Source organism: Rissa tridactyla, chromosome 18 (genome assembly GCF_028500815.1).
Source record: "Rissa tridactyla isolate bRisTri1 chromosome 18, bRisTri1.patW.cur.20221130, whole genome shotgun sequence".
Lineage (NCBI taxonomy): Eukaryota > Metazoa > Chordata > Aves > Charadriiformes > Laridae > Rissa > Rissa tridactyla.
In genome coordinates this window covers 7,655,798-7,680,886 of record NC_071483.1, presented here as the reverse complement: position 1 = coordinate 7,680,886, position 25,089 = coordinate 7,655,798, and the positions used below count along the sequence as shown (strand labels likewise).

The 25,089-nt window shown below is 50.1% G+C and overlaps 1 protein-coding gene across 13 annotated transcripts in view; it reads right to left on the bottom strand.

The window, feature by feature from the left end:
- Positions 1-24,655, bottom strand: part of SCMH1 (Scm polycomb group protein homolog 1) — an 81,466-nt gene extending 56,811 nt beyond the window's left edge. For 6 of the 13 annotated variants that reach the window (XM_054223657.1, XM_054223667.1, XM_054223666.1 and 3 more), the window contains exons 1-3: positions 24,544-24,636; positions 6,332-6,393; positions 2,206-2,290 (exon numbers count right to left, since the gene is read on the bottom strand). In XM_054223657.1, coding sequence (XP_054079632.1) covers positions 2,206-2,230 — 25 coding nt within the window. In that variant the 5' untranslated portion in view covers positions 2,231-2,290; positions 6,332-6,393; positions 24,544-24,636. Of the gene's footprint in view, positions 1-2,205; positions 2,291-6,331; positions 6,439-15,944; positions 15,962-17,799; positions 18,943-24,543 lie in introns of those variants that run through there. The other 7 variants (XM_054223660.1, XM_054223658.1, XM_054223659.1 and 4 more) reach the window with 7 other exon arrangements.
- Positions 24,656-25,089: the final 434 nt, after the last annotated feature.

Here is a 25,089-nt window from a genome sequence, read left to right as displayed (position 1 = left end):
ATTCTTTGCTGTGAGGGTGGTGAGCCCCTGGCCCAGGTTGCCCGGAGAAGCTGTGGCTGCCCCATCCCTGGAGGGGTTCAAGGCCAGGCTGGACGGGGCTTGGAGCAACATGGGCTGGTGGGAGGTGTCCCTGCCCAGCGCAAGGGAGTGGAACTAGGTGATCTTCCAACCCAGACCATTCTATAATTCTATGATTCTATGTCCATCCCTGCCTCCAGCCGCCTCCAGCCCCAGGGAGGGATGCCAGAGCGGGGTGCCACAGCGGAGCCTGTCCTGAGCGAGCTCCTCCAGCTGCTGCTGCCTGACCCATGCACTCCTGGGACCGCTGCTGTGGTCCAGATCATTTGTTTTACAAAGCATTTTTAGGGCTAGTACAAACAATGAGGTAGTGCTCTATAAAATGCACCTTGCCCCCATGAAAAGCAGTTCCTTGTGAAAGGAACAAAAAAGAAAACGGGGAAAGTTTTGAAATCTCCTGACAAGCAGCTGAAAGAAACAGGCCATGGGCTGCTGCTAGAGTGGCCTGGTGGGTCCTAAGATATCTGAAATTGCTTTTGGAGCATTATTTTTGCAATCTTCTCTCCCTGACATGTTCTCTTCAATCCAATGGACAGGAGGACTGCGTGTAGGTTCTCTCCTTTAAATGGACATGAGAGACATATGGAGCATGGCCACAGCACCACTAGACATGGGCCAGACAAAGAGTCTCCTTGGAGGGATACAAACAAATGAAAAAGCTGGAAGGGCACCCTTCCTATAAATGCATTCCCATGAAGGACAGTATTCTGCACCTCCTTAAGAAAGCAAGAATAAAGGACACAAAGTATTTAAGTCAGAAGCAAAAAAGCCCCCCAGGATGGGTAACGCTCCTCAGTGTCGCAGGATAGCTCTCTGATCGCATCCGCGCGCGCAAAGCAGCATCTCGCCACACTCTGCAGGTGAAGTTCCATTTTATAGTTAACCTTTAACATGCAAAAATCCTCATTAAGCAGGCTGCAAAAGCAGCAGAGAGGGAAAGAAACACAAGAATTTCTGCAGGCAAAGAAAGAAAAAGTAAAAGTTCAATGCATTATTAAAAAAGCAGGTAAGTAGGACAGAAACCCACGTGCGCACAATGCAGGTGTTGCTTCTGCGACCCATGGCACGGCATTCGCAGCAGAGGTCACGCAGCCACGCTGGCTGGAGATGCCCCGCTCCACGAGGCAGGAGGACAAGCTGTGTAGAGGCTAAATTCAGCCAGCCCGGTCTGTGGCCACACTGCTGACTAATCAACCTGCCTCTTTTATTACCAAGCCCTCCAGCTGCCTCGCAGCAGGCTCTCCCCATTCCCTGCTTTCCTTCATTTATTTTCACTTCATTAAAGGACAAGCAGTGTTAGGAAGAGGATAATGTTTCTGTAAGATGAACCACCAGAGAAGCAAAGGAGACGTTTAAAAAAAATAAAGGGAGGAGAGAAATTGAGCATAGAAATCTCCTGCAATAAACCTTGTGAGCTCGTAGCAGATGTGAACAAAGAACTGCGGAGGATGCTCTATCCTCTACGCTTCTCCCTTCCCCCATCCTCCGAAGCGCATGGGATGAGATCACTCCAGTCGAACGCACATGCATGGCACAACACTAAAGGAAATCAATATTTTTGTTAAGCACAAGAAGTCCGAGCAGTTCAGCTGCAGGCAGCCTGCTTGACTTCCCCCTTTTTGTTGGGGCAAACAGGACACGGGCAGCACGCGTGCGGTCGCCCCGAGCACCGCGGCTGCTGCCTGTAACGGGACGAGAGACTCAGGCAGCGAGAGGTAAGCGTCCGTAACAGATTTCGTCTCCACAAGGTAGGCTGGTCTTTGGTTTCACGCCTCATTAGAAGGGGGAGGCTTGTGCCAGCAGAGAAGCAGTTTGCCTCACGCTGGGAGCACTAGCAGATGGTGCGTGCCGCAGGCTCCGCAGAGCACCCTCGCCGCCTGACACCGTGCCCCGCAAACTGTGGGGGTGCGGCCGGCCAGGGACTCTTCCTCTGCCCGTCTTGGGGGTGGACTGACGAAGCCTTCTCTGCATGCTGCCGGAGAAACGAACAGCTCCGTTTTGAGCGTGCAATCAGTGTGTCCCCCACACTCCTGCCCCATCGCCAGCCTCCCGATGTGCTGCGCTTGGCCCTTCTGTCCGCACCAGCTCCCTACCGGGCCTTTGGCTGTGCCAAGCATCACTGCTCACCTTTTTGAGGGCCTGGTTTCCGCATTATATCACCTGCTGCTGTCCTTATCCTGGGACTGGCTTGCTTTTAGATAACTGAAGATGTCTAGGACAAAAGAAATAAACATGAGAAAATTCCCCCATTCTGGAGCACACAGTCATCTGCAACATTAACTAATCACACAGCGGGGAGAAAAGCGATGCTCCTTCACCCTGGGTTGCACAAGAACATCTCCTACTGCACACAGACAATTTATTTCAGCCCCTCTGCAACTACAAGTCTTTCTCCAATACGTGGACAACTTCAAATTTACAGCAGTGGAAGCGGCATAAATAAGCGAGAGGAGCATATGCCAGTCTCCGTGCTAACTACAGCGGGTCCCGAGTGTGTGCACGGAAGGGGGGGCTGCTCTTCCTCACTAACAAAGGGAGGCAGAGCTGAAATTTATGAAAGAAAACACATGGAAACATAACATTAACTCTGGCAAAGCAGCACCACAATCCCCAGCTCGCCACTTGCAATTCAAATTACTCGCAGCAGTTCTGGGTAATAAGGATGAGAAATTGGACAATGACCCAGGAAATATTTTCGCCGTTAGTACTGCAACAAATGTCCAAGTTGCACTGCATTATTTCTTTATTTTTTTTCCTGGTTGGAGGAAAACTGGCTGGACTGGCCCCAAAACGAAAAAGCATTTGCATTCTTGTTATAAACAAACGTTACTGAAAATCAGAGCTCTTGGGAGATGCGTGCCGGACACGGACACGGAGCCCAGCGCTCCTGCACAGCCGGTCTCGCGGGGCAGTGCCTCCCATACGCACCCAGCCTGGCCAAGGCCTGACAGAAGATATCAAAATGAACGGCTGAGCTGCAAACAAACCCTTAGGAGAGCTAGTAAAAGCATGTTTTGACACTACACTAACTAATGAAAGATTAATTGTGTCAATATAACTCCATTTTGTTCACAGTGGGGCAGTCAGGCTGGAGGACGTAAGAGGAAGCTGTCCCAGGACGCAACGCTGAATTTCTGCTAAAAGGGGTATTTACAGATCCAACTTGGCGAGAAGTTCTGATTTTGAAAACCAGGCTTTTTCCAAACCTAAGAGAAACGAAGGGATTAATTTTCTATAAAAGCTCTACAAACTACAGCCTTTATGTGCAGTGCTTGCAACATTGCGCAATGCTCTGAGAAGGAAAATACGAAAGGAATATTAAATACTAAAGGGAAAAAAAACCCTAGTTGTTTTTTAATCCAAATCAAAAGGTACACAGTAGTCTCTTATTGCCTCTTGCATAAATAGCGTGTGTGTTTGTGCATGCTTGTGAAAGGAGTAAAGTTTCTTTTCCTTTCAATAGTGGAAAGTAATCTACATGCAAAAGCTTATTTACAACTTTTAATGCTTCTTTTCATAATTTTCTTCAGTCGTTTTTATTAAAAGCTAGCAGTCATGGTAGGAAAAGTCCCCCAGCCATAAAACCCAGGGTGAAAGGTGTTATAGAAAGGCAGCAGACAAGCATTCCCCATCCCCGGCTCTGCACCTCTGCTGTCTGCTCGGCTCCCCCGCGCACGGGGCTTTCTGAAGTACCCGAACGCTAATCATAAATCTCAGACGTTTGGCAGGGGACGGTGCTCCTGCGCCACTCAGGCGGCTTTGGAAAAGCTGCTGCAGCCTGAGCACTTCAGAGCCCAGCCCGGCAGGGATGGGTAACCCTTCCCTGCAGAAGTATTTGGAGGAAAAATTCGTGACTGTGTAGGAGATGCTCAGGTTCCATTTGTGGAAGGCTGCGGCTCGGGAGGAGAGGTGAAACTTCCGCACCCTCCGTCCTCGCACAGACGGCAACGGCAGTAACCCCAACTACTTGTAAAGCCCACAGATGACTGCTGGTGTCCCCCAGCCAACGGTGTGGTGGGCTCCCAGCAAGATCTCATGTGTGGAAGAGAATGAGACATTGTAAATGTTGCTCCTATTTAAAAAAAAAAAAAAAGAAAAAAAAAGAAAGGTGACTCTTCCCCACAGGAGAAGATTTAGGCTGCACGGGGACTCCCGCTCTGCTGAGAACCACGTGGGTGCCAGCCTGCGGACAGCACGCTCCAAAACACGCTTCCAAGAAACTGCCCAAATGAGATGGCCCCCGCCTGATTCCTGCCACCCTTCACAGTCCTCCACCACGGCTTTGCACCATCCAGCTCCCCAGTACGTTCTCACACCGCAGTACAGCAACACGCGGCTTCATCCTGCAAGATCGTAACTCAAAAATGAAATAAAATATGCAAAATAATTAGTGTGCTTCAGGGCCACGTAGCACCCAGAAAAGAGACAGAGCCAAACTCCACGACATGTGGCTTCAGCCCTCCTGCCCTGGTGGCAGCTAGCCCTGCACAGTGCAGATGCGAGCCACCAGAGCCACCAGCCTCACTGCATCCCAGTCCCTGTCCTCACCAGTCCCTGTCCTCTCTTCTTTTGCCACGGAGACATAGCCTGTGTGCCCCAGCCCTCCTGAAACTGGTGTAAGGCGGGCTTTACTAACGCAGGGCTTGGGAATTGGGAATTCCCACTGGCTGTAATTTCATTCTGTAGTTGCCCAGAGAAGCTGTAAAATCTCCATCCTTGGAGATACCCCAAGTGCCACCAGCTGCCACCCTGAGAGCCTGATCTAACCTTGAAGCTGAGTCTGAGTTCAAAGCCAGCCCCCGTCTGCGTGCAGGGCTGGGCCAGACAACCTCCAAAAGCTCCTTCCGACCTGAAACACCCTACCATTTTATTTCACTGACAACTGATTGGAAGGCACGCGGAATCGCCCTATAGGCGTCAGCAAGCCTGAAACACCCCAGTGAAGAAGACAGACTTCGGTCTAGAGACAAGAAAGTGAACTGCAGAACAGACAAGCTAACAGGCACTGCGGGACGGGGAGAAACACAGTGCGGAGGTATGTGGTCTTTACACTGTTCAGGGACTGAAGACTAAAAAAAAATCTTAAAGTAATAAATACCAGAAGCTACAGTTTGTTACCCAAGAGGGAAAAATGGGGTATCCACACACACAGATCTTCCTGAATTGGTGCTGGTGGACGAGAGGCTCAACATGAGCCGTCAGTGTGCACTGGCAGCCCAGAAAGCCAGTCGTATCCTGGGCTGCATCGGGAGAAGCATGGCCAGCAGGGCGAGGGAGGTGATTCTCCCCCTCTACTCCACTCTCGTGAGACCCCACCTGGAGCACTGTGTCCAGTTCTGGAGCCCCTGCTACAGGAGAGATATGGACGTGCTGGAACGGGGCCAGAGAAGGGCCATGAGGATGATCCGAGGGCTGGAGCACCTCTCCTATGAGGACAGACTGAGAGAGTTGGGGTTGTTCAGTCTGGAGAAAAGAAGGCTCTGGGGAGACCTCATAGTGGCCTACCAGTATCTTAAGGGGGGCTACAGGAAAGCTGGGGAGGGACTTTTTAGGATGTTGGGTAATGGCAGGACTAGAGGGAATGGATCAAAACTAGAGATGGGTCGATTCAGACAGGACATTAGGAAGAAATTCTTCACCGTGAGGGTGGTGAGACACTGGCACAGGTTGCCCAGAGAGGTGGTGGAAGCCCCATCCCTGGAAGCTTTTAAGGCCAGGTTGGACGGGGCTCTGAGCAAGCTGATCTAGTGGGAGGTGTCCCTGCCCATGGCAGGGGGCTTGGAACTAGATGATCTTTAAGGTCCCTTCCAACCCTAACAATTCTATGATTCCATGATTCCGTGACTGACATTAGGCACAAACAGGTCCCTGTTGAGAACTTGTTGGCCGGGTCAATGACACGAAGGAGACAATGTTACTTTTGCATCAAACGAAGCATTTACATGGCCCAGCCCATGCTGCGGCACTCCATCTCCAGAACCCAACGCTTTTACAAACCTGCGTACCAGAGTTAAGACTCCCCTCTTTTTCAAAACCTGTATTTCTCATGCTTGTGGATAGCAAGATAACCCTGCGAGCACGGGCCACAGTTTTACGTGGTGCTGGTTTCCAGAATTTATGCCCTGAAAGGATGGATCAATGTGCAAATTCACTTCAGCAGAATCTACCTTGAAATCTAAAAAGGCCAGCTGATTTGCTGCCTTTTGTAGCAGATAAAGTGCCTTTCCCAGAGTTTCAAACAACTTCCACTCACCGAGATATCAAAAGTGCCAGCAGCTCCACTGAACTGTCATGGGCTCTAGTTCCCCATCATTCCTACAAGACAGCAAAGTCAGTACAAATACTGCGGCATATCAAAACCTGAAAGCATAGAGACAAAATGAAAAAGTTTGCATTTAATTGCAGAAAGGCTAGGTTACCAGCTGCATTATTCATGTTCATATTTAATTCATTTAAAACATCCACATTTAAATTTAGAGACAGCTGCAACAAACATTCCCACTTGCCGTAGCAAAGCAGCGCAGAACTTGACACAATTTAAGTTCAGCTTGCAAGGAGTACACGGGACCGCAGCTGCTAAACACCTTTGACAGGAGGGAGATCACATCAACTGAGTTGATATAAACTAGTTCAGCTTTTGTAAAATGAAACTATCATACAAAGAAGGATTTAAAAGACTAGACCTGATTAGTAATAAAAACGAGAGAGACCACAGGAGAGGCATATAAAATAATGAATAGCACCAAGGGAGTGAACAGGAGACTCCAAATTATCCCTTCCACAGTGCAGTAGGGCAAATCTATAATGCTAAAAAAAAAAAAAAGTATATACCAGGGAGAAGGAATTTTTTTTTATTGGAAACTAACAGACATGCAGCTTCCTCAGGAAGGATGCTATCAAGCAAACAAGTAACACTAAAAAAGGACAAAGACATTCAAAAGCAAAGTAGCGTTTATAACGGGATCAAAGTATGAAACGCACAGCCCTCGGCGCTCACACCTCGAGCAAAAGCTGACCGACGGGCCGGGTGACCAGCCCAATCCTGCCCACCACACTGCGGCATTAGCCGCTGCACGTTGGCAAGGAAAAGCCGAGCACTTGCTTTCCTGCCAGGCCGCCGGCAGCGGGTCACGGCCCGAGGCAGGACACCAGCTTGAGACGTGGGTTTGTCAGCAGCTCAGTGACCCCCTGCACTGGTTTACACTGAGATTTACACCTCGGATGTATTTTCCTTTCTCTAGTTTAAAACTAAAGGCAGCACGGAGGCAGCCAGGGCTGGGAAGAGCAGCCCAGGGCACCCCCAGCTCCGACTGCTGCTCTCTCTGGCAGCCAGACCGTGCAACCCTCGGCACAGACATCCCCGGACTGTGTCTTAATCTAATTAAGTTCTCCCCCTCGCTGCTCTTACAAACAGGCTCTTCCAAAAACTTATCCTTATCATCCCTAAGAGGGAAATGATTCAATTTACCTGTGCCAGATTGGAAGGGACCTTCAGGGTTATAGGGTACCCTGCTCCGCAATATTCTTCCACTAAATGTTGCAACTACAACGTCAGTAAAACAAAAAAGTGAGAAAATGTGGGTGGAAGATACTGTGACAGCTATACAGACCTCATAAGACGCATGTAATCTCTTTATCTACAAAGCCTCCACTCCTTTGGAGTGCATAATTATGAAAAGAGTTAAAGCTGAGGCTCTTAATGTCTCTTCTAGGCGCTTCTTTATGCCACTAAAGGCACCACTCGCATCTGAATTATTTCCTGGGGTTGTTTGGACTTCCTATTATCCGAGGACGATTATGGTGAACCTTGGGATGGAGGCCAAGGCAGTTCACAGCGCTACCATGTTTGATTGAAAGGGTAACTGAAGTTTTGTTGACAGCGTGCCAAGCTTCAAACCTCTTTGGACAATGCAGTTGCCAGCAGGCAAGATGTTTTCAGAAAGAGGAGGAAGAAAACTACCAACAGCGAAGCTGAAAAATGGTTTTATTAGGTCAGATACATACCCCACAGATTAGGATCAAGGGGAAAAAAAAAGAAAACTGCATATTGCCAGAGGACTGTGAGAATGACGCTTCTTGGAAATCCCATGGGACAGCGACAAGAGAATCCCGATGGTTTCTCATAATGCAAAATGCCTGCAGTCATTGATTTTTTCCCCCACAAAAGCATGGGTCTGGAGCACCACGAGCAGTCCAGCTAGTAAAACTCCCTTCAATGTAACCTCTGCTTCAACCGAGATTTTATTCATGGGTATCTTTCCATCAAACACTAGCAATGTTTCCAGTAATAAAGGCCTATCCCTTACAAATTCCCTTGGGAAATGTGAGGGCAGCTTTGCAAGTTCCTGCCCACCACGGATGACGGCGGTGCTGCCATCCCAGTTTCCCAGCAGGAGGCTCAGGCGGTGCTGGGTCCTGTTCCAGCACTGTTCTGGAAGCCCAGATGTGCATCGCGGGTTACACGGGGGTGTCCGGTTGCATCCCACCCTGCTCAGAAAACCAGGCACAGAGACCTGATGAGCAGACGCATAAAACCACCTCGGTCTGCTCCTTTCATATCTTTTTTAGCCATTTTTAATTTCTAGGGTGGAGAGGCACTTTCAGCCTACTTGAGAAATTCGAGGACTGCCAGCATGTCACTTGCCTCTTCTAGTTTCCACACTTCTTGCCTCTTCTAGTTTCCACACCGGCCTCAGCTCCGCAGATTTCTGCCTGCAGACACCATCACTTTTGCCGGTCTAAAATGACGCTTTCTCTCCCCTCTGGCTGGTGAGCCAGGCTGGCCCCTCTTCTGGGTGGAAGCCCCTGACCAGCAGAGAGCTCTCAGCAGCCCCTGAACACCAACCTCCTCAGAGCCAGCCCCAGCTGACAAGGAGCACTAAAACACAGTGACAAACAAATGCTTACATGGACCTGAAGAAAACTCCCAAAAGCGAGTAGCTGGAAATTTTGAAGAGGCCATCAGAATTTGTCTTGACCTATGGGTTTATTTCCTTCCACCTCCCTGTAATCGTCCTCCTGGACAAGACTGGAGTTTTATTTCTCCTTGACTGTGCAAAGCCATGTTTTGGCAGCTCTGAACAAAGGCCGCTGAAGCTACAGCACCTCTGAAACCATCTCTCCTCGTTAGGTCTCGAGGGTCCTTACGTTCATACTAGGGAATTTTTCAAAGAAACACTGTAACAATGAATGTTGGTATTTCCATCTGGAGTACTGATCCCCTTGTGTGATCTGAAATATCTGATGGCTGCAAACCATTAGTCCTCTTTCGAGCAGAAGGATTTTGTGTCATTTCCAACATCTCTCTCTCCCTGGAATTAATTTTATCTTCCTACCATGTAAGAAGTGGACTGATAAACTCCAGACTTCATGACTGGCTCTTCAGAAACACATTCTTGTGAAAGATGTTAAGACACGGAGGTGTCTCGGAGATGTGATCATGAGCAACACACTTCCTGAGCCCCCGAGCCAAATCTCATGGGGAAACATATTTTAAGAGAGATGAAAACATGCAAAAAACTTGGAGAGACCATGTCTCTACAATGAAAATATCAACTTTATGACTTCCTTTTGAACACCTTCAGGTTGGAGGGGAGAGGAGACGGGACAGCCTCCTCGCGAATGACAGCTGGATCATCAGACGCTGCTGAGTGGCGCTCAAGGGAAAGCCAATGGCTCAGGGTGAGGATGAAAACCAGGGACCACTGGAAAGAATCGCTCACCACCGTGAGGAAGGCTGCAGGAGTTACCACCTCTCACCACTGCACAGGAAATGAAATAAAACCTTGCAGGATTCCAATAAAGGTTTCCTTCTGTCTCAAAAAAAAAATCTCAGCATGGGCTTTGTCTCAAAATAGAAACGTGGTGGTGTGTATCACTACAAGCAGACCTTGCTCTCCACGAAGATTCAAGAGGTTGCAATAAAAACTACATGTTTGGCACACTCCAGGAACAGGATACCCAGGCTGAGAGAAGCGGAGAAAGGAAAAGGAATAAAAAAAAAGCCAGGTGAGAGAGTCTGGCTTGAGTCTGCTAAGAGGAAGGCCCTTAATATGTTCAGTCTTAGTACAGGCTTTTCTACTGATGAGCTGGGAGTTAAAGCCAGCCTGCTCCACGTCTGCCATTTCTGCAGAATGGGAGTGAGCACTCTGGCCCTTCAAATCCTCTTTAGAAAGATGGGGCATGACTGCTGTAAGAAATTCACACATTGTTCAAAAATCAGAACCGCTTTTGTTTTAAGACCGGTGTTGCTTTGCTTCTAAAAAAAAATACAACCCACAAATAGAAAGAAAACAGTGCAAAATCAAAAGCCTCCCCACGCAGGGCAGCACAGAATCACAGAATGGTTTGGGTTGGAAGGGACCGTAAAGATCATCTGCTCCAATCCCCCTGCCATGGGTAGGGATAAACATCAAGTGGAGGACCCTGTGTTGCTCCTCCCTGAGGCAGCGCTGCCTTCAAGGCTTTGAGTGAAGTCCTGGGCTGCCTTCCATTGCCAGGGGGACAGGGAATGGCCCACCAGGCTGATGTGGCATAGACTTAAGCTAACCATACAAAACCAAACCCCTGTCATTACAGCTGGAGTTATGGAAGCTTCATTATGCTCCAGAATCATTTCAGCCGATCCCTTCATCGCTGGTTCTGCTGCTGAACTGACTTTCAGACTTTGGGTCACCATCATTTCCCCTTGGGTGAGCAATGCCCATGTACCACATCCCAGCACGAAGGAGGCCACCAAGACCATGGCTCACTGTAAATGTTCCGAAGAAGCTTTGGGAAAAGCAGCAGGTCTCTATTTCTGGGTGTTAAGCAGAGGCATTCCTGACCCGTACCACCACTGTACCTCCAGTGGAGCTCTCCCAGATGTGCTGTAACAGAAACCAACATGGACAACTGACTTTTTGAACAAGTGAGACACCTTCTACACGCAGAAAACCAAGGGACTCGTGGACTTACCAAGTGCTGTATAGGAAGAACATGCAAAAAAATTCCTTGCCAAAGCACGGAATTGAATGTGTGTGCTCTAGGCTGATGTTTCTGCCACTGAACCTTTTCGGTGTCAGTAGGACTCCCACAGTCAAAAGTTAAAGTTTCCTGCCTTTAGAAGAGGAATGGCTTGGGTTACAGCAGTGGAGGCTATCTAGAGTGGCATGCCAGGGTACTCAACACCCGACCCACAGAGGTCACCTCAAAGTAGAGCAGAAAATTTAATCACACATGTGGCACTCCATAGTCCTGACCCCGGATTACCGACGGCCGGGAGCCAGGCCACATGCCAGTTTTGCACATACCTGGGTTTCCTTTCAAAGCAATCCCAGGAGCACAGAGAGGTGCAAAGAAATGGTGCACCCCAACACGCCTCTGTGCTGGGTCAGGCACCCCCCATCACCCGGGGACAAGCAGGAGGGCAGATACTGAGAGCAGGGTGCAAGGCTGAGCACCCTCTCCTGTGAGGTTGCACCCAGCCCGCGGAGGCGCAGCGGGAAGGCCAAACTGATGCAGGCGGCAAAGAAAGGTTTGCAGCAATGTGGCTATTTTAATCCGCACTGAACCACATGCCAAATCCAAAAGCTATTAATGAAAGCAGATGGCTTACAGAAGACCTTGAAATGGGATTCTGCCCATGACGGTTACAAAGTCACCCCCTACAAAAGCACACAATAGGATGCTTCAAAGTCTTTAAATAAGAATTTAAACAGGAATACATAAAAAAAGGGCACATGGTTTCCATATCATCACCAGGCTGTAACAGAGGCACAACCTTCTCTCCCAGCTACGTGACAGGCTAGCGCAGCAGCTCTTCCACAGTAAATCACAACTGCTTTTCCAGACAGCAATTGCACACATGATGTATGTGACCCCAGAAATGTGCCCCAACGTGTAAACTCTTCATAGGTCCCTGTTCAACACACAGTATATGTATTCTACAAAAACTGTTTAACCAACCTTATTCTCTGCTGGACTGTATCTTATCAAAAACTAAGCTCTTTATGGGATGGGAGATGTGGGAAGAAAGTATCAGGTGGATAAATATATACATGATTTGTAACACTAATTAATGAAATGAATGTATCTCAACTCCAGGAAGACAATGTATACCCATGTCCCTAGCAAAGGGACAAGTAAGGAGGTAACCCAGGGAGAAAGGTCTAACTTCCAGTTGTGTCTCTATTGGAAATGTCACGACAGACTGTGTAATGATGCTGCAAGCTGGATGTGAGAACTCCTGAAAGAAGATTTTGCATTAACTATTTCCAGTAATGTAAGTTTGATAAAAGTTTCAGCATAACATCCTCAGGAGACCACAAGCAGGAAAAGGCAGTTTGAGGGGGAATAAGAAAACCAAAGGGATGGTAATTAGGGGACACAACAGAAATGTAAATGAGGGAAGTCTTGGAAAGAGAGGGGAAGGAGATGACCCGATCCCTTGCATTACCCTGTATCTTGCCAGCACTCCAGTGCAAGGGAGGAGGACGCTCTCCAGGGACGGGCACGTGGGGCAAGGTGTTTCCACTGAAGCGGCAGAAAGGGAGATGAGAGCTGAGGGAGCAGACAAGAGCAAACCAGCCCTGAAGGAAAGGGAAGGGACAAAATCACCACTCTCTAATAAGCTAAAATACTAGAGATATGGGGGACAATGATGGTTACGTACACCTAGAACTGTATTTTCCTGTCTTCTGCTTTCCTTCTATAATGGATCCTAACAATTAAATTGAATGCCTAGCAATAAGCCTTGGGAAAACGCACTGGAGGAAAACTTCCATCCTTAAGCCTGACGTGGCACCACAGCAATTGCTAAGCATGTTACTTAGAGTGCGTAAGGTGCTCTCTTCCCTCATCCAGCACAAAGTAACGGCCTTCTCTGGAAGGTCACTTTAATTTCCTGGCGTCCAGCACCAACACAGTCACGTCCTTACTGGCAAGCTGCACGGGGGGGCTGTGACTCAAGTCAGACTCGGGGTGAATTCTTCACAGATCCGTATACGAAACCGTGTCCCTGACTCAACATCCAGAGAGCCAAACTTCCCAGACCTGCCAAATACAACTCCCTCTGCCCTCCTGAACCTGGTTCCTCAGAGAAGACAAGGTAAGATGATCCTGTTGGTATATATATCCTTAGAGTGACAAAACTCAGGGTCTCCCCTGCCAAGCGGTACAGCCAGATTCAGAGTCAAGCTCTTCCCTCCAACACTCCCAGAAGCTGATTCGTCTTGTGCAAATGGAGGACAGACGAGAAAAAGTTCCTACTGATCTGCCCCACCTGCAAAAGAAATGACAAAAAATATCTGAACCCTCCCAGTATGGAGCAGAGCCACACAAACCTGGATTTACCCCTGCTAGAGCTGACGAGGAGTCAGTCTTTGCTCCTTGGAGGACGAAGACAGAGACAAATCAGTCCCTGGTAGAGGGAAAGAGCGATGTCTGGGAAGGCGAAGGAAGAGGCTGTGCCATTCCTTCTGCTGCCTGGCCTCCTGCAGCCCAGCAGCAGCCTGCCAAGGAACAGCGCTGCAAGGGAGAGGACAGGTCACAGAAACTCACTGTGCCCCAAGGGGAACGGCATGCCAGGGCAGGAAGCAAGCATCTTTGTTTTATTATCTCACTCCTGTAGAGAGATATTAATTCATCTATTTCTTAGGAAAAGGAAAGGAAATTGCAGCAGTGCAACATGTCGAGAGACGAGAAGAGCCAGGCTCACCGAGGATGGGTATTAATTACTGCTTTCTATTTTTATCCTGTGTATAACTCTGGTCTCGTCTGTGACTTAAGGAGCTAAAATCCCAGGAGTCAGAACTGTAAATCTACTGAAATAGGTGAAATATCCTCTACAGGCTTCAAAGTCTGGATACAAAGAAATTCTAACAAGTGCCCATCAAAACTTCTGTAAATTTTAATAACAAAAGAAAGAGCAATCTAGCAGTACATAGAAATATTATCTCAAGAGAATTACTCCCAAAGAGGAAAAATCACTAGCCAGTTCCTGCAAGAAACCCTGAACAGATTGCCTTTAATTACGTAAAGAAAAAGTTGCTAGGCTGCTTTACATTCCTGAAGGGCCAAGAGTTTGGAAAACTAAAAAATATATTGTGAGGCCCTCCACTGCTGTCTGTACAAGACGCTATGAAATCTCTTATTTTGGCAACAACATGTGCATACGGTAGACGCCAATATAAAAAAAAAAAACAAACCATGACCACAAGCAACTAAAAGTCCATCCTGCAGCTCTGAAAGTATGTTCAGTGTCTGCCAAAGAGCTAATGAAAAAAACGCACTCTTACAGACTGTATCTGCTAGACATTAAACTACCTGCTGGACATTTTGTACAGCTTATAAAGCCATAAAATATCACAGGGCATTTACAGATTTTCCAGCTGACATCAATATGAAATAACTGAACAGACTCGGTGCAGACTGAGTCCTCTGGTCAGACACAGCGGATAATGCTGAATACATACTGCCACATACACAACTAGAAGTTGTGCCAGCAATGCACAAGATGAGACCAAAGCTCGTAGTGATGGAAAATGAGCCAAGATAACAAAGCCATCCCTCAGCTGCCCTGTAATGCTGGAACAACAGTGGGACTGCCCAGATTTACAGGGGCTTGGAGAATGCCCAAGTGGAATCGGTTCCTCCCGCCCTGTCTGGGGTACGAGCGATTCACCGTCAAGCGAGCCGCTACCTCCTGCCATGCTGGGGGACATGTGGCATTGCACAGCCACCCAACCCCCTCCATTTTGGGACTGGGGAAGTGAAAGCATGGACTTCATCTCTGGAGACACGTGACAAGCCAGGAGGATCGGCTGTCTGCCACGGTTTATTTCCCTTGTGGTAAGAATAAAGGGCTCCAGACAAGCAGTGAGGTGGTGGCCTCGCCGCTTAGAGCTGATACCTGTTGCCAGTCAATCACCAACATCTTCTGGATGATGTCATGTCAACTCAACATAACATGAGGGACAGCAGATATTCTGCTACAGAAAAAAAAGCATTTTACTCAGTAATCTGCACAAAAGGACAGAAATACCAACAGCACTAAAACCTGAAAGATGTAAACTTCCACCACTTAGGGAACAATGTGGGAACCATGCATTACAGTGTTACTGAACCAGTAAGAACTCCTAATACAAATGTAAATTAACAAAAATCCTTACATTTAGGGACTGATAGCACATCACTACATCATCAGAGTTTTCAATCTTCCATCCGCAGCTGATACTCAACAGAGACCCCAACCTGGAAATATTTCTTAATGATGCTGCACTACCTCAGGGCTGTTCAGCCTGGAGAGAAAGCTCCGGAGAGACCTTATAGTCCCTCCCAGCCCTTAAAGGGGCTCCAGGAAGGCTGGGGAGGGACTCTGGAACAGGGAGGGGAGCCATAGGATGAGGGAGAATGGTTTCAAACTGAAAGAGGGGAGAATTAGATTAGATATGAGGAAGAAATTTTTCACTCTGAGGGTGGTGAGCCCCTGGCCCAGGTTGCCCAGAGAAGCTGTGGCTGCCCCATCCCTGGAGGGGTTCAAGGCCAGGTTGGACGGGGCTTGGAGCAACCTGGGCTGGTGGGAGGTATCCCTGCCCAGGGCAGGGGGTGGCACTGGGTGGTCTTTAAGGTCCCTTCCAACCCAAACCATTCTGTGATTCTACCTCAAGAGTTACTTCTTCAAGAGTCTGACTAACAACTCAGGATGTGAAGCGATGACAAGGATGTCTCCACAGTCTTTTTGCAGGCAGGCGCAAGCTCGCCAAGACACCAGAACCTCTCAGCTGGAACTGTGCAATTGCACCCAGTACACCGCTGCCCAGCCCAAAGGCAGCATCATGCAGCTACAAAGCTCACCGTTCAGGGCTGCCTTGCACCAGGCTTCTTACCAGCAAAAAGCAGGGAATATCGTTTCCACCTGCCAGGTACCTTTCCCCAGTCCTGCAGGTCTGAAGAGCTCATGTATGCACACACTGAATGGCATTTCTCATCAGGCTGTGGAGACATCCAGCCACCAGCAGCGGTCAAACAACTGCCTGCCAACACAAATGCGCTCTAGGTATACGTGATAGCAAAAACTTTCACCAAGGACTCTACAGAAGCAAAATGGAAATAAAATTATGAGGTTTAACACACAACGAGACAAAAAAACTACAGTGGGAACAATTTCCAGGAGCTGGGCAGACAGGAGGGCAGGGCCACCGTAAAGGCATCCTGCACTTTTGTTGCTGCAGTCTCTCCTTGTGGGGCTGCAGGCACAGTCACACGCTGCCAGCACAAAACCACAATCCAGGTACACACACGAGCCCCAGAGATAACAACGAGCAGACACTAGGGGCTAGAAATACAACGAGGAAGGAGGGCAACTGTGTTACAGAAATCTTCGTGCAATGCGGACAGCTTCAATATCGTTACTGCTTTATGGCCAGGAGTTCACCCCAGCCTGTCCGGGCTTTGCGAGGCAGTAACTCTCACCCCAGGAAAGAATTTAAAAGTACCTCATCCCCTTTTTTCCCCTTTCTGAAAAAATCCCCACAGCCTATTTCAACTGTAGATCTCTCCCTGAAATGCATAGAAACAATTTTCTCAATGATTGAAATGAAGAAATGTTATGCTAACGCCTTGGAGTTATTAGGGAGACCCATCATAGCATGGAAAGGGACGGGAAATGAGCTGCAGATCGTGAAGTTCCACAGCAAATGCACATTTCATAAAACGTTCAACCACAGGCAAAGGGGGCAAAACCCCACCCCGTGACAGAGAACAGCATTCTGCTCCTTCCTACTCAGCAACAGTTTTATCGGCAGCGTCTCTATATCACATTTGGAAGTAACGTAACTTTTAATGTCATCTTGTTGGTCTTTATAAAACGTATTACTAACCAAAAACTCTGTCAGGTGTCAGAGTCATGCATTTTGCTATAGAAGTATGAGACAACTGGGGAACTGGTGATGTACAATTTTAATAAAACACATGTCGCCTCAAGCACCCCGTTTTCACTGGCATCAGCACAGATCAAGGACTGTTAGTTATGGCCAATACAACACGAGGAGTCGGGCCGAGGGCTTCCTGGTGGCCACACACGTGTGATTAAATACCCAGCAGTGCATGAGGGCCAGCAGACACACAGAAGGGAAAGGCAGAAAGGGAGATCAAACTCTACACAACTGATTGCTTTTACATTTATAGGATTTTTCTTCTCTTTGGTAGCCTGCCAAAGAGAAGGGTGAAATGTCAAAATGACGGGGTTAAAGTACAGCAGTACTGGCCTGAAATCAAGTAAAGCTCCTTATTCATCCGAATAGTCAGGCACTGGAGTAGATTGTCCAGGAAAGCCTGAATCACCATCATTGGAAATCTTTAAGAACAGCTTAGACAAACCTCTAGGAAACACTACATGTAGGTAATCCTTCAAGGTCACTTATAGAAACACTGAGACAGCCAAGACTTTCTTCATAAGTATATATCTGATCACACAACTGCAGTATTTTGACAGACTGTAGCATCTTTTTTTTTTTAAAAACTTGCTGGAACAAGACAAAAAAAAAAAAAAAGCAAACAAACTCAGTGTATAAAGAGCAGCAGCCTCTGGGCTGCAGGAACATTTGCTCGACTTATTTTTAGAAAGTGGAATTGGTGCAACTTCCTCCTTGGTCCACATCAGACTTCATCAGCTCTTCTGCCTGCTCACTGCGCCTCTACTTAAATAATGCTCCGTGTGCACAGAGCAGAAATTTCTCCTACCTTACACACGCTGCTCGGGCAGGAAAAGCCACGCTCCGGCGAAAGAGGGGAGCGGGGAGGAGAGGGCCTCTCTGCGGCAGCGACAGCAGGGAGATGAGTGCCTGCTCGGAGATGCCGGAACACGCTGCAGAGCCCACCCGACGCATTCGACCCGAGCTCGGGCAGCCAACCTCACCCTAACGCCGTCACCTCTGCAGACCGGCCGCTTTCAGGGATGGTGTTTCGTGCTGCCGGGAGCCAGAGCCAGGCCCGGGTTCTTGCCTCAGAGAAGCACTGCTCGTCCCTGTCCTCGCACGACGTGTGTGCAGCCCGACTTGCTAAGGGCTCTGCTCGCTGGCTGCCGGCCTCCCCAGGCAGCAGGGACACGGGGAGGGCAGGCAGGCTCTGGCAGGCGGCCCAGGGAGCCTCTCTGACTGCCGGCAGCCAGGAGGTAGCGGGGAGAGAACAGAAGCCCCCCTCCGTTTGCTGGAGACGCAGCTGGACGCGCGTCCCACTGCTCCCAACGCAGGCGGAGAGGGTTCGGCGTGGTGGGAGGAGGCAGGGGCTTCCTCCAAGGAGGGAAGGGGAAGAGAGGCCCCGGAGCAGGGGATAAGGTGCGGCTGTGGCACAAGGGGAGGTCAGGGCGGACAAAAGCCGGCGCTGGCGTTGCAGCACTGCCTCTTCCAGGCGGGTGGCGGGGAAGGCGATTACAGACAGCATCCAGAGAGAGCTTGGATGGCTCACTCGGCGCAAACCAGCTGCGGGCCGAAGCAACGCTGGGCTTTTCCCTCTGCACAGCACTCTTCCTACATTAAAGTGAAAGGAACAGCACAAGCGTCCTCCAGCTCCCCCCCTAGACGCAAATTCCTTGCTGGAAAGCAACCGCTTTTCCCAGCAGGGCCTTTCCCTGGAGCCAAACATCAGCAGTACCCTGGGGGAGCTCAGAAGGGTACGCCTACCCCCCACATGCCCAAGCAAACCACAGCAGATGTAGCTACAGCAATGTGTGAACCAAACTTGTTCCCTCACCACAATATCCAGGAGAAGGGACCTGACACAGCCTCCAGTGTGACACTGGAAGGGCCAGGAAAGGGGAGGAATCGCATATTTCTCAATGGGCAAAGGTGAAGCTTCACAAATTTCCACCGGCATTTACTCCTACGGTTTCCATTGTTAAAAAGAAAACCGAGCCACAGGGAGGTTTCTGGACTGTTCACACTGTGTCAGTCTGGAAAACATAAGAGCTAACTGAAGTTGGGTAACTCGGAGCACATCGGCTGCGACAAGGCACCTCCTAAAGGAGGTAGGCTTCTGACTGGTGCTAATACCACAAGATTTACACCACATACAACAAAACTTCTGAGCAAGAAATGGCGAGGTATTTCAGAAGCACAGGCTTGTCCCAGGGAAATAAACAGTCCTGTGCTGAACTCTGCCATCAGCTCCCTCGCGTTCGTAATGCCGTATCGACTCCTCTCTGCTCTCATTTCACGGAATCACAGAATCACGGAATCTTCAGAGTTGGAAGGGACCTCTAGAGATCATCTAGTCCAACTCCCCTGCTAGAGCAGGATTACCTAAAGCACATCCCTCAGGGCTGCATCCAGGCGGGTCTTGAAAATCTCCAGAGTAGGGGACTCCACAACCTCCCTGGGCAGCCTGTTCCAGTGCTCTGTCACCCTCACCGTAAAGAAGTTTTTCTGTGTATTTGAACGGAACTTCCTATGTTCTGGCTTGTGCCCATTGCCCCTTGTCCTGTCACTGGGAACCATTGAAAAGAGCCTGGCTCCGTCCTCCTTAAACCCACCCTTTAGGTACTTGTAAACATTAATCAGGTCCCCCCTCAACCTTCTCTTCTCCAGGCTAAAGAGTCCCAGCTCTTTCAGCCTTTCCTCATAAGGGAGGTGCTCCAGTCCCATAACATCTTGGTTGCCCTTCACTGGACTCGCTCCAGTAGTTCCCTGTCCCTCTTGAACTGGGGAGCCCAAAACTGGACACAGTACTCCAGTTGTGGCCTCACCAGTGCAGAGTAGAGGGGGAGAATGACCTCCCTCGACCTACTGGCCACAGTCTTTCCTATGCAGCCCAGGATGCCATTGGCCTTCTTGGTGACAAGGGCACACTGCTGGCTCATGGATAATTTGCTGTCTACTAGGACCCCCAGGTCCTTCTCCTCAGAGCTGCTTCCCAGCATGTCCGCCCCTAACCTATACTGGTGTTTGGCATTCTTCCTTCCCAGGTGCAGGACCCTACACTTGCATTTCCTTATCTCCAATGACCAACCAGACAGTGGAGCTGCAAGGGTGACTTCTCGCTGCTGATAAAGTCCAATCTCAGGAAGACAAGTGCTGGTAGGCTCCTCTACGGCACCTTAAGAGATCATCTCGTCCACTTGGCCTGCTGGACCAGGCTGCCATGCAAACAGCGGAGGCAGCAGAACAGACGTTCATCTTTTCCTTCAGTTCACAGCCGAATTCTTGAACTTTTGCTCAGGATGAGTCCGCATAAAACTGCGAGACTATGTACAGCAAGAGCGGAGGCACAGACACGAACTCTCCTTAAATCCCTGTGACAGTGGCAGAAACATTTGGCAGCTGTTTAGCAAACCCTGCAGACTGCAATACCATATACCACAGCGCCTAAACCCACTAGAGGTTGTCCGTCAGAAACCTTTGCGAAAGAGCTAAGTATTATTCTGGGGTTTTTTTTTAAGGAAATTTAATGCAGATAGAGATTGCTGGGAATAAAGTTCTCAGCACCATCCAGGCTGCAGTGATGTCCATGTACTGAACTCTCCTTCTGCTTGGTGAGAGCTCACAATTGAAGCTACCTCTGAAATTTCCTATTACCAGAGACTGCTATGCAGGACAATCAGCAAAGAGCACAGCTTCGCGAACCAGAGGTGGTGGTGATCTCCAGGGCTCAGACGCCCCCACCAGATCCTGGTTCGACACCACCAGCTCAGGCCACTGGTCTTGTGGCCAGACAAAACAAGTCTTGTTTGCTCCGAGTCCAGTAAGACCTGGTGATGGAAGATTTTATGTGCTTCCTGCTACAGTCAGACTTGCATTATCACTTTAAATGTTGAGCAAGCATTTTATAAAAGTCTCCACGGTTAGATATTTAAGCCTGGTAAGAAAGGAATTCTTTACAAATGAATTAAAAAAAAAAAAAAAAAGAAAGTATTTTCCTTTAGGACTAGACCCTGTCATCCTGCAAATAAAGTGGGATAAAGCGTAGTTCATGTCACAGGGCTTGGAGTGCTACACCAGGGCGTACTGCTGGGCTGAAGGAGGGAGGCAGTTATAGTTCTGTTACACTGAGGGTTTAATTGTGGGGATGATTTTTACCTTGGCATGCCTCTGAATTATATAAAATATACATATATGCAGGAGATTAAGCACCTTGCAGAAGAAGCTGGCAGCTGGAGCTGCTGCTCTCTCCTCAATGTATCTTGCTTCAATTCTCATGGACCCCTCCCGGCCGTCTTGTTAGGAAACTTTTCAAACAAAGTTTGAAAAGCAGGACAAGCAAACGACTCAAAATATGCTTGTCTCACCACAAACTGAACTTCAGTTGCAGCCAAGAAAAAGAAAAGGAAAAAAGACAGGGGGCTAGAGGCAAACATTACGGCTTTAAGAGACCCAAACACGCCAAGCTTTAACTTAGGCCAGCTCAGAGCCCACACCGCTAGCACGCTGCTCCAGGTTTTGCAAATAGGAGTTCACTGAGCAGGCCAAGTCCTTTGCCACAAACACACAGTTCAACATGCAAATATGCAAACGTCTGATCTGCATTCTTTTTCACATAACAGTACTTAGACATACCCAAAATGGGGTCATTTGGGCCCCACTTACTACCACCACTCCACAGAAGCTCAGCTAACACAGTCCTGCCCAGCCCAGCCTGGCCACAGTGCTTTAAGGAAAGCGCTTTAAGTAACTTTAGCTGCAGAGCTGTAGGGAGTAGTGCTCTCCACGTGCCCTAAAGATCAGAAAAGAAGAAAAATGCTTAAAGTGCCAGACCAAGATTTAGATAAAGCACCACGAAAATCTAATGGTGAGGAGGCCCGAGTGTCGGCGTACGTCATCTGCACAGGATGTGAAATTGCCAGCAGGAAGAGCTTCAAAAGAAGAAACATCACCCAGGAAGGGTTTAGCTGTGTACCTGACCTTACCCCGGGGTTAGGAAACAAGGAGGACACCTCTGGAGTCCCTTCTAGATACACCACGTCTGAGGCCACGAAACAAAGTTTCAGAGATTCTTTTAAATTAGATACAGAGCAAGGACACAGCCCCCAGACCACACACGTCCTAGTCTGAAACACAGCTACTTGATGGGTAACACCATCAGTTTACACCCTGAACAGCATCTTTCATTTACAGACACGGAACTGTGCTGCAAAAATCATCAAGTCTCCAGAGAAGTGACTCAAGGGTTAAACATTATTCAAATTTTAGACACAGGAAAACCAGGGGGCTCAAGTCACAACTCGCAGGGGATGCCACTCGCGCTCCTGTTGTAAACTCTGCCTTTGCTTTCCTTTAATCAGCTAATCACCTGATTTATTTAATACCAAATATTTGACTAACAAGCAGATTACCAAGATGTAGATTTATCATTTCCTAAGATGTAAATACTGAAACGAGAGGACCGCGGGTCAGTATATCTCCCTCAAATAAAACACACTTTAACCTTAAAAAAATAAAATACTTTAAATAGCACAGAAACACCCGCATTTCCCTCTTGCCGGTTGTGAATGCCTGTTTCTGTCTGCATTTTCATACCATCTACTGGGCAGATCCTGAACTACCCAACGGCAGAGCACAGGCCTTGCAAGGCTGCAGCCCGGGGCAGCCTGTCCGTGCTGAGCCCCCCACCACCCGAGTTTTATTCCCCATATTAGTGACAAGCCACGAGCCGGCGCTTGCTACGAAGCACAAGGGAGGTATGAGACCACCATCCCATTCGCCAGATATTTCCAGCAAGAGCATGGGGACCCCCAGGCAGCAGAAGAGTGAGGGTAAGAGCAGAGGAGGAGGAGGAGGGACGGCCGTCCCTCTGCCAGCACCCTCAGTACAACCCGCCGCATGCCGTCACTCAGGCAATTGAACCGAGGGGGGAGAATATTTTTCCCCAATATTACTGGCTGCTGAAGAGGAGCCACCACATGGCTGTTCTCAGCCACTCAGTGCACGGTGTTTACTATAAACAACAACAGTAAACAGAAAGAGAGCCAAAAATCAAAGCTGGGTACCCCGGAGCTGGTTCTCCACGTCCTGACTTCACCCGTGGAAATGATTAGTTTAATATTCAGCTGCTGAACCTAAAACATCCGAGGCCAAAGGGAGACAAGTTGCTCAATGCATCCCAAACTTAGGCCGCCTGTTTACATTCTCTATCTCTACCTTTAGTCGTCAAGACTCCAAACTGCTGCCACGGTTTTACATGGGAGCTTCAAAGAGCCTGCAGATTAAACCTGAACGACGTGCAGCAGGAGCCAGCCTGACACTGTATTTATTTTTAAACATCTTACTGTGCATGAAAAGCTCAAATCTTGCCTCACTCCCAGGTCTATTCAAGTGCTCGACTCGGGGGGGCTGCAAAGGAGGTGCAGCCGTTTCCCCAGGGACTGTGGTGATGGGACTTCTCTGTCCGGTCCCTGGGATCACCCTTGACACCTCCAGTGTCAGGGACCTGGTGGCGGGTCCTGCTCAGAGCACCACTGTCCATCTCCCCAGCACACCGAGGTTCCAGGAGGGTTTCACTGACATCCTAAAGGGCTCCTGGGGAGGGAAGGGCACAAACCTTCCCCAGCCACAACCCGCAGGCAGGGGCCACCTCCTGCACATCCTCCAGCAGCTCAGTCTTGCTTCCCTTTCCATGCAAGGAGCGTCCAGCAGGTAACAAGCAGCACCGGGGCAGAGGGCAGGCTCGGGCACTCTGCTAACACCCTGTTGAGGCCTTTGCTGGGCATGATAATCCTGGCCCGGTGCTGCCGGACCCGTCCCCCCACGATGGCAGGGCTGTCCCGGCTGAGCCCTGCCCGGGGACACCTGGAATCATAGAACGGTTTGGGTTGGAGGGACCTTAAAGATTCCACCCCCTGCCCTGGGCAGGGACACCTCCCACCAGCCCAGGTTGCTCCAAGCCCCGTCCAACCTGGCCTTGAACCCCTCCAGGGATGGGGCAGCCACAGCTTCTCTGGGCAACCTGGGCCAGGGGCTCACCACCCTCACAGCAAAGAATTTCTGCCTCAGATCTCACCTAAATCTCCCCTCTTTCAGTTTAAAAGCGTCCTATCGCTCCACTCCCTGATAAACAGTCCCTCCCCAGCTTTCCTGTAGGTAAAGATGTTCTTTTCCTGCAGGAAGAACAACAAAGCCCCTGGAAGGTGCTTTACCGGCAGCTACAGCCCGGCCGGGGATGAGGCCCGGGGCCGGTGTGGGGAGGCCGGCGCAGCGCCCCCGGGCCCCTGCCGCGCTGCCGGCGGGAGTCGCGGCGCGGCCGGGGCGGCCCCGAGGGGGTGGCCGGGCCCTGACGGCCACCAACAGGTGACAGGAGCCACTGCGGCCCGGCCCCGCGGCTGAGGCGGCGGCGGCGGCGGCATCGGCCGGGCCGCGCTGACAGGCGGGATCCGCGCCGGGGCCGGGCCCACCGCGGGGCCTACCGCGACCGATCCCCCCCTCACCCAAGGCCGGCCTCCCGTAGCGCCTCGCCGGGCCGGGCCAGGCCAGGCCGTGCCGCGCCCCCCCCGCGCCTCACCTTTGCGGCCGCCGAGCGCTGGGGCTGCTCAGTCCCTCGCCGCCGCCATGTTTCCGATGCGCAGGGAAGGCGGGGAGCGGGGGAGGGAGCGCGGACAGACCCGGCCCGGCCCGGCCCGGCCCCGCGCCGCCCCCTGCCGCCACCCCACCACCGGGAGCCGGGCCGGGCCGAGCCGAGCCGAGCCGGCCAAGCTCGGCTTGGCTCGACTCGGCCCTCCCGAACTGCCCCCCCCCCCCCGGTCGTGTCCACTCTGGACCGGTCCTCCCGCAGGGACAGACACCCCCGGTCCTCACCCCACGCTCTGGGCATGGGGCTGACCCGCTCCGTGAGCCCCAGCCTGGGGAGGAACACCCCTTTGGCCTCTCGGGACACTCTGGGCACAGGACAGACCCCCTCCGTGCACCCCAGCCTGGGGATGGACCCCCCCTGCTCAGCCGGGACCCTCTGGATGTGGGAAAGATCCCCACCATGATATACAGCCTGGGAATGCACCCCCCCATGCCCACCCAGAACCCTCTGGGCACAGGGCAGTCTCCCACCATGATG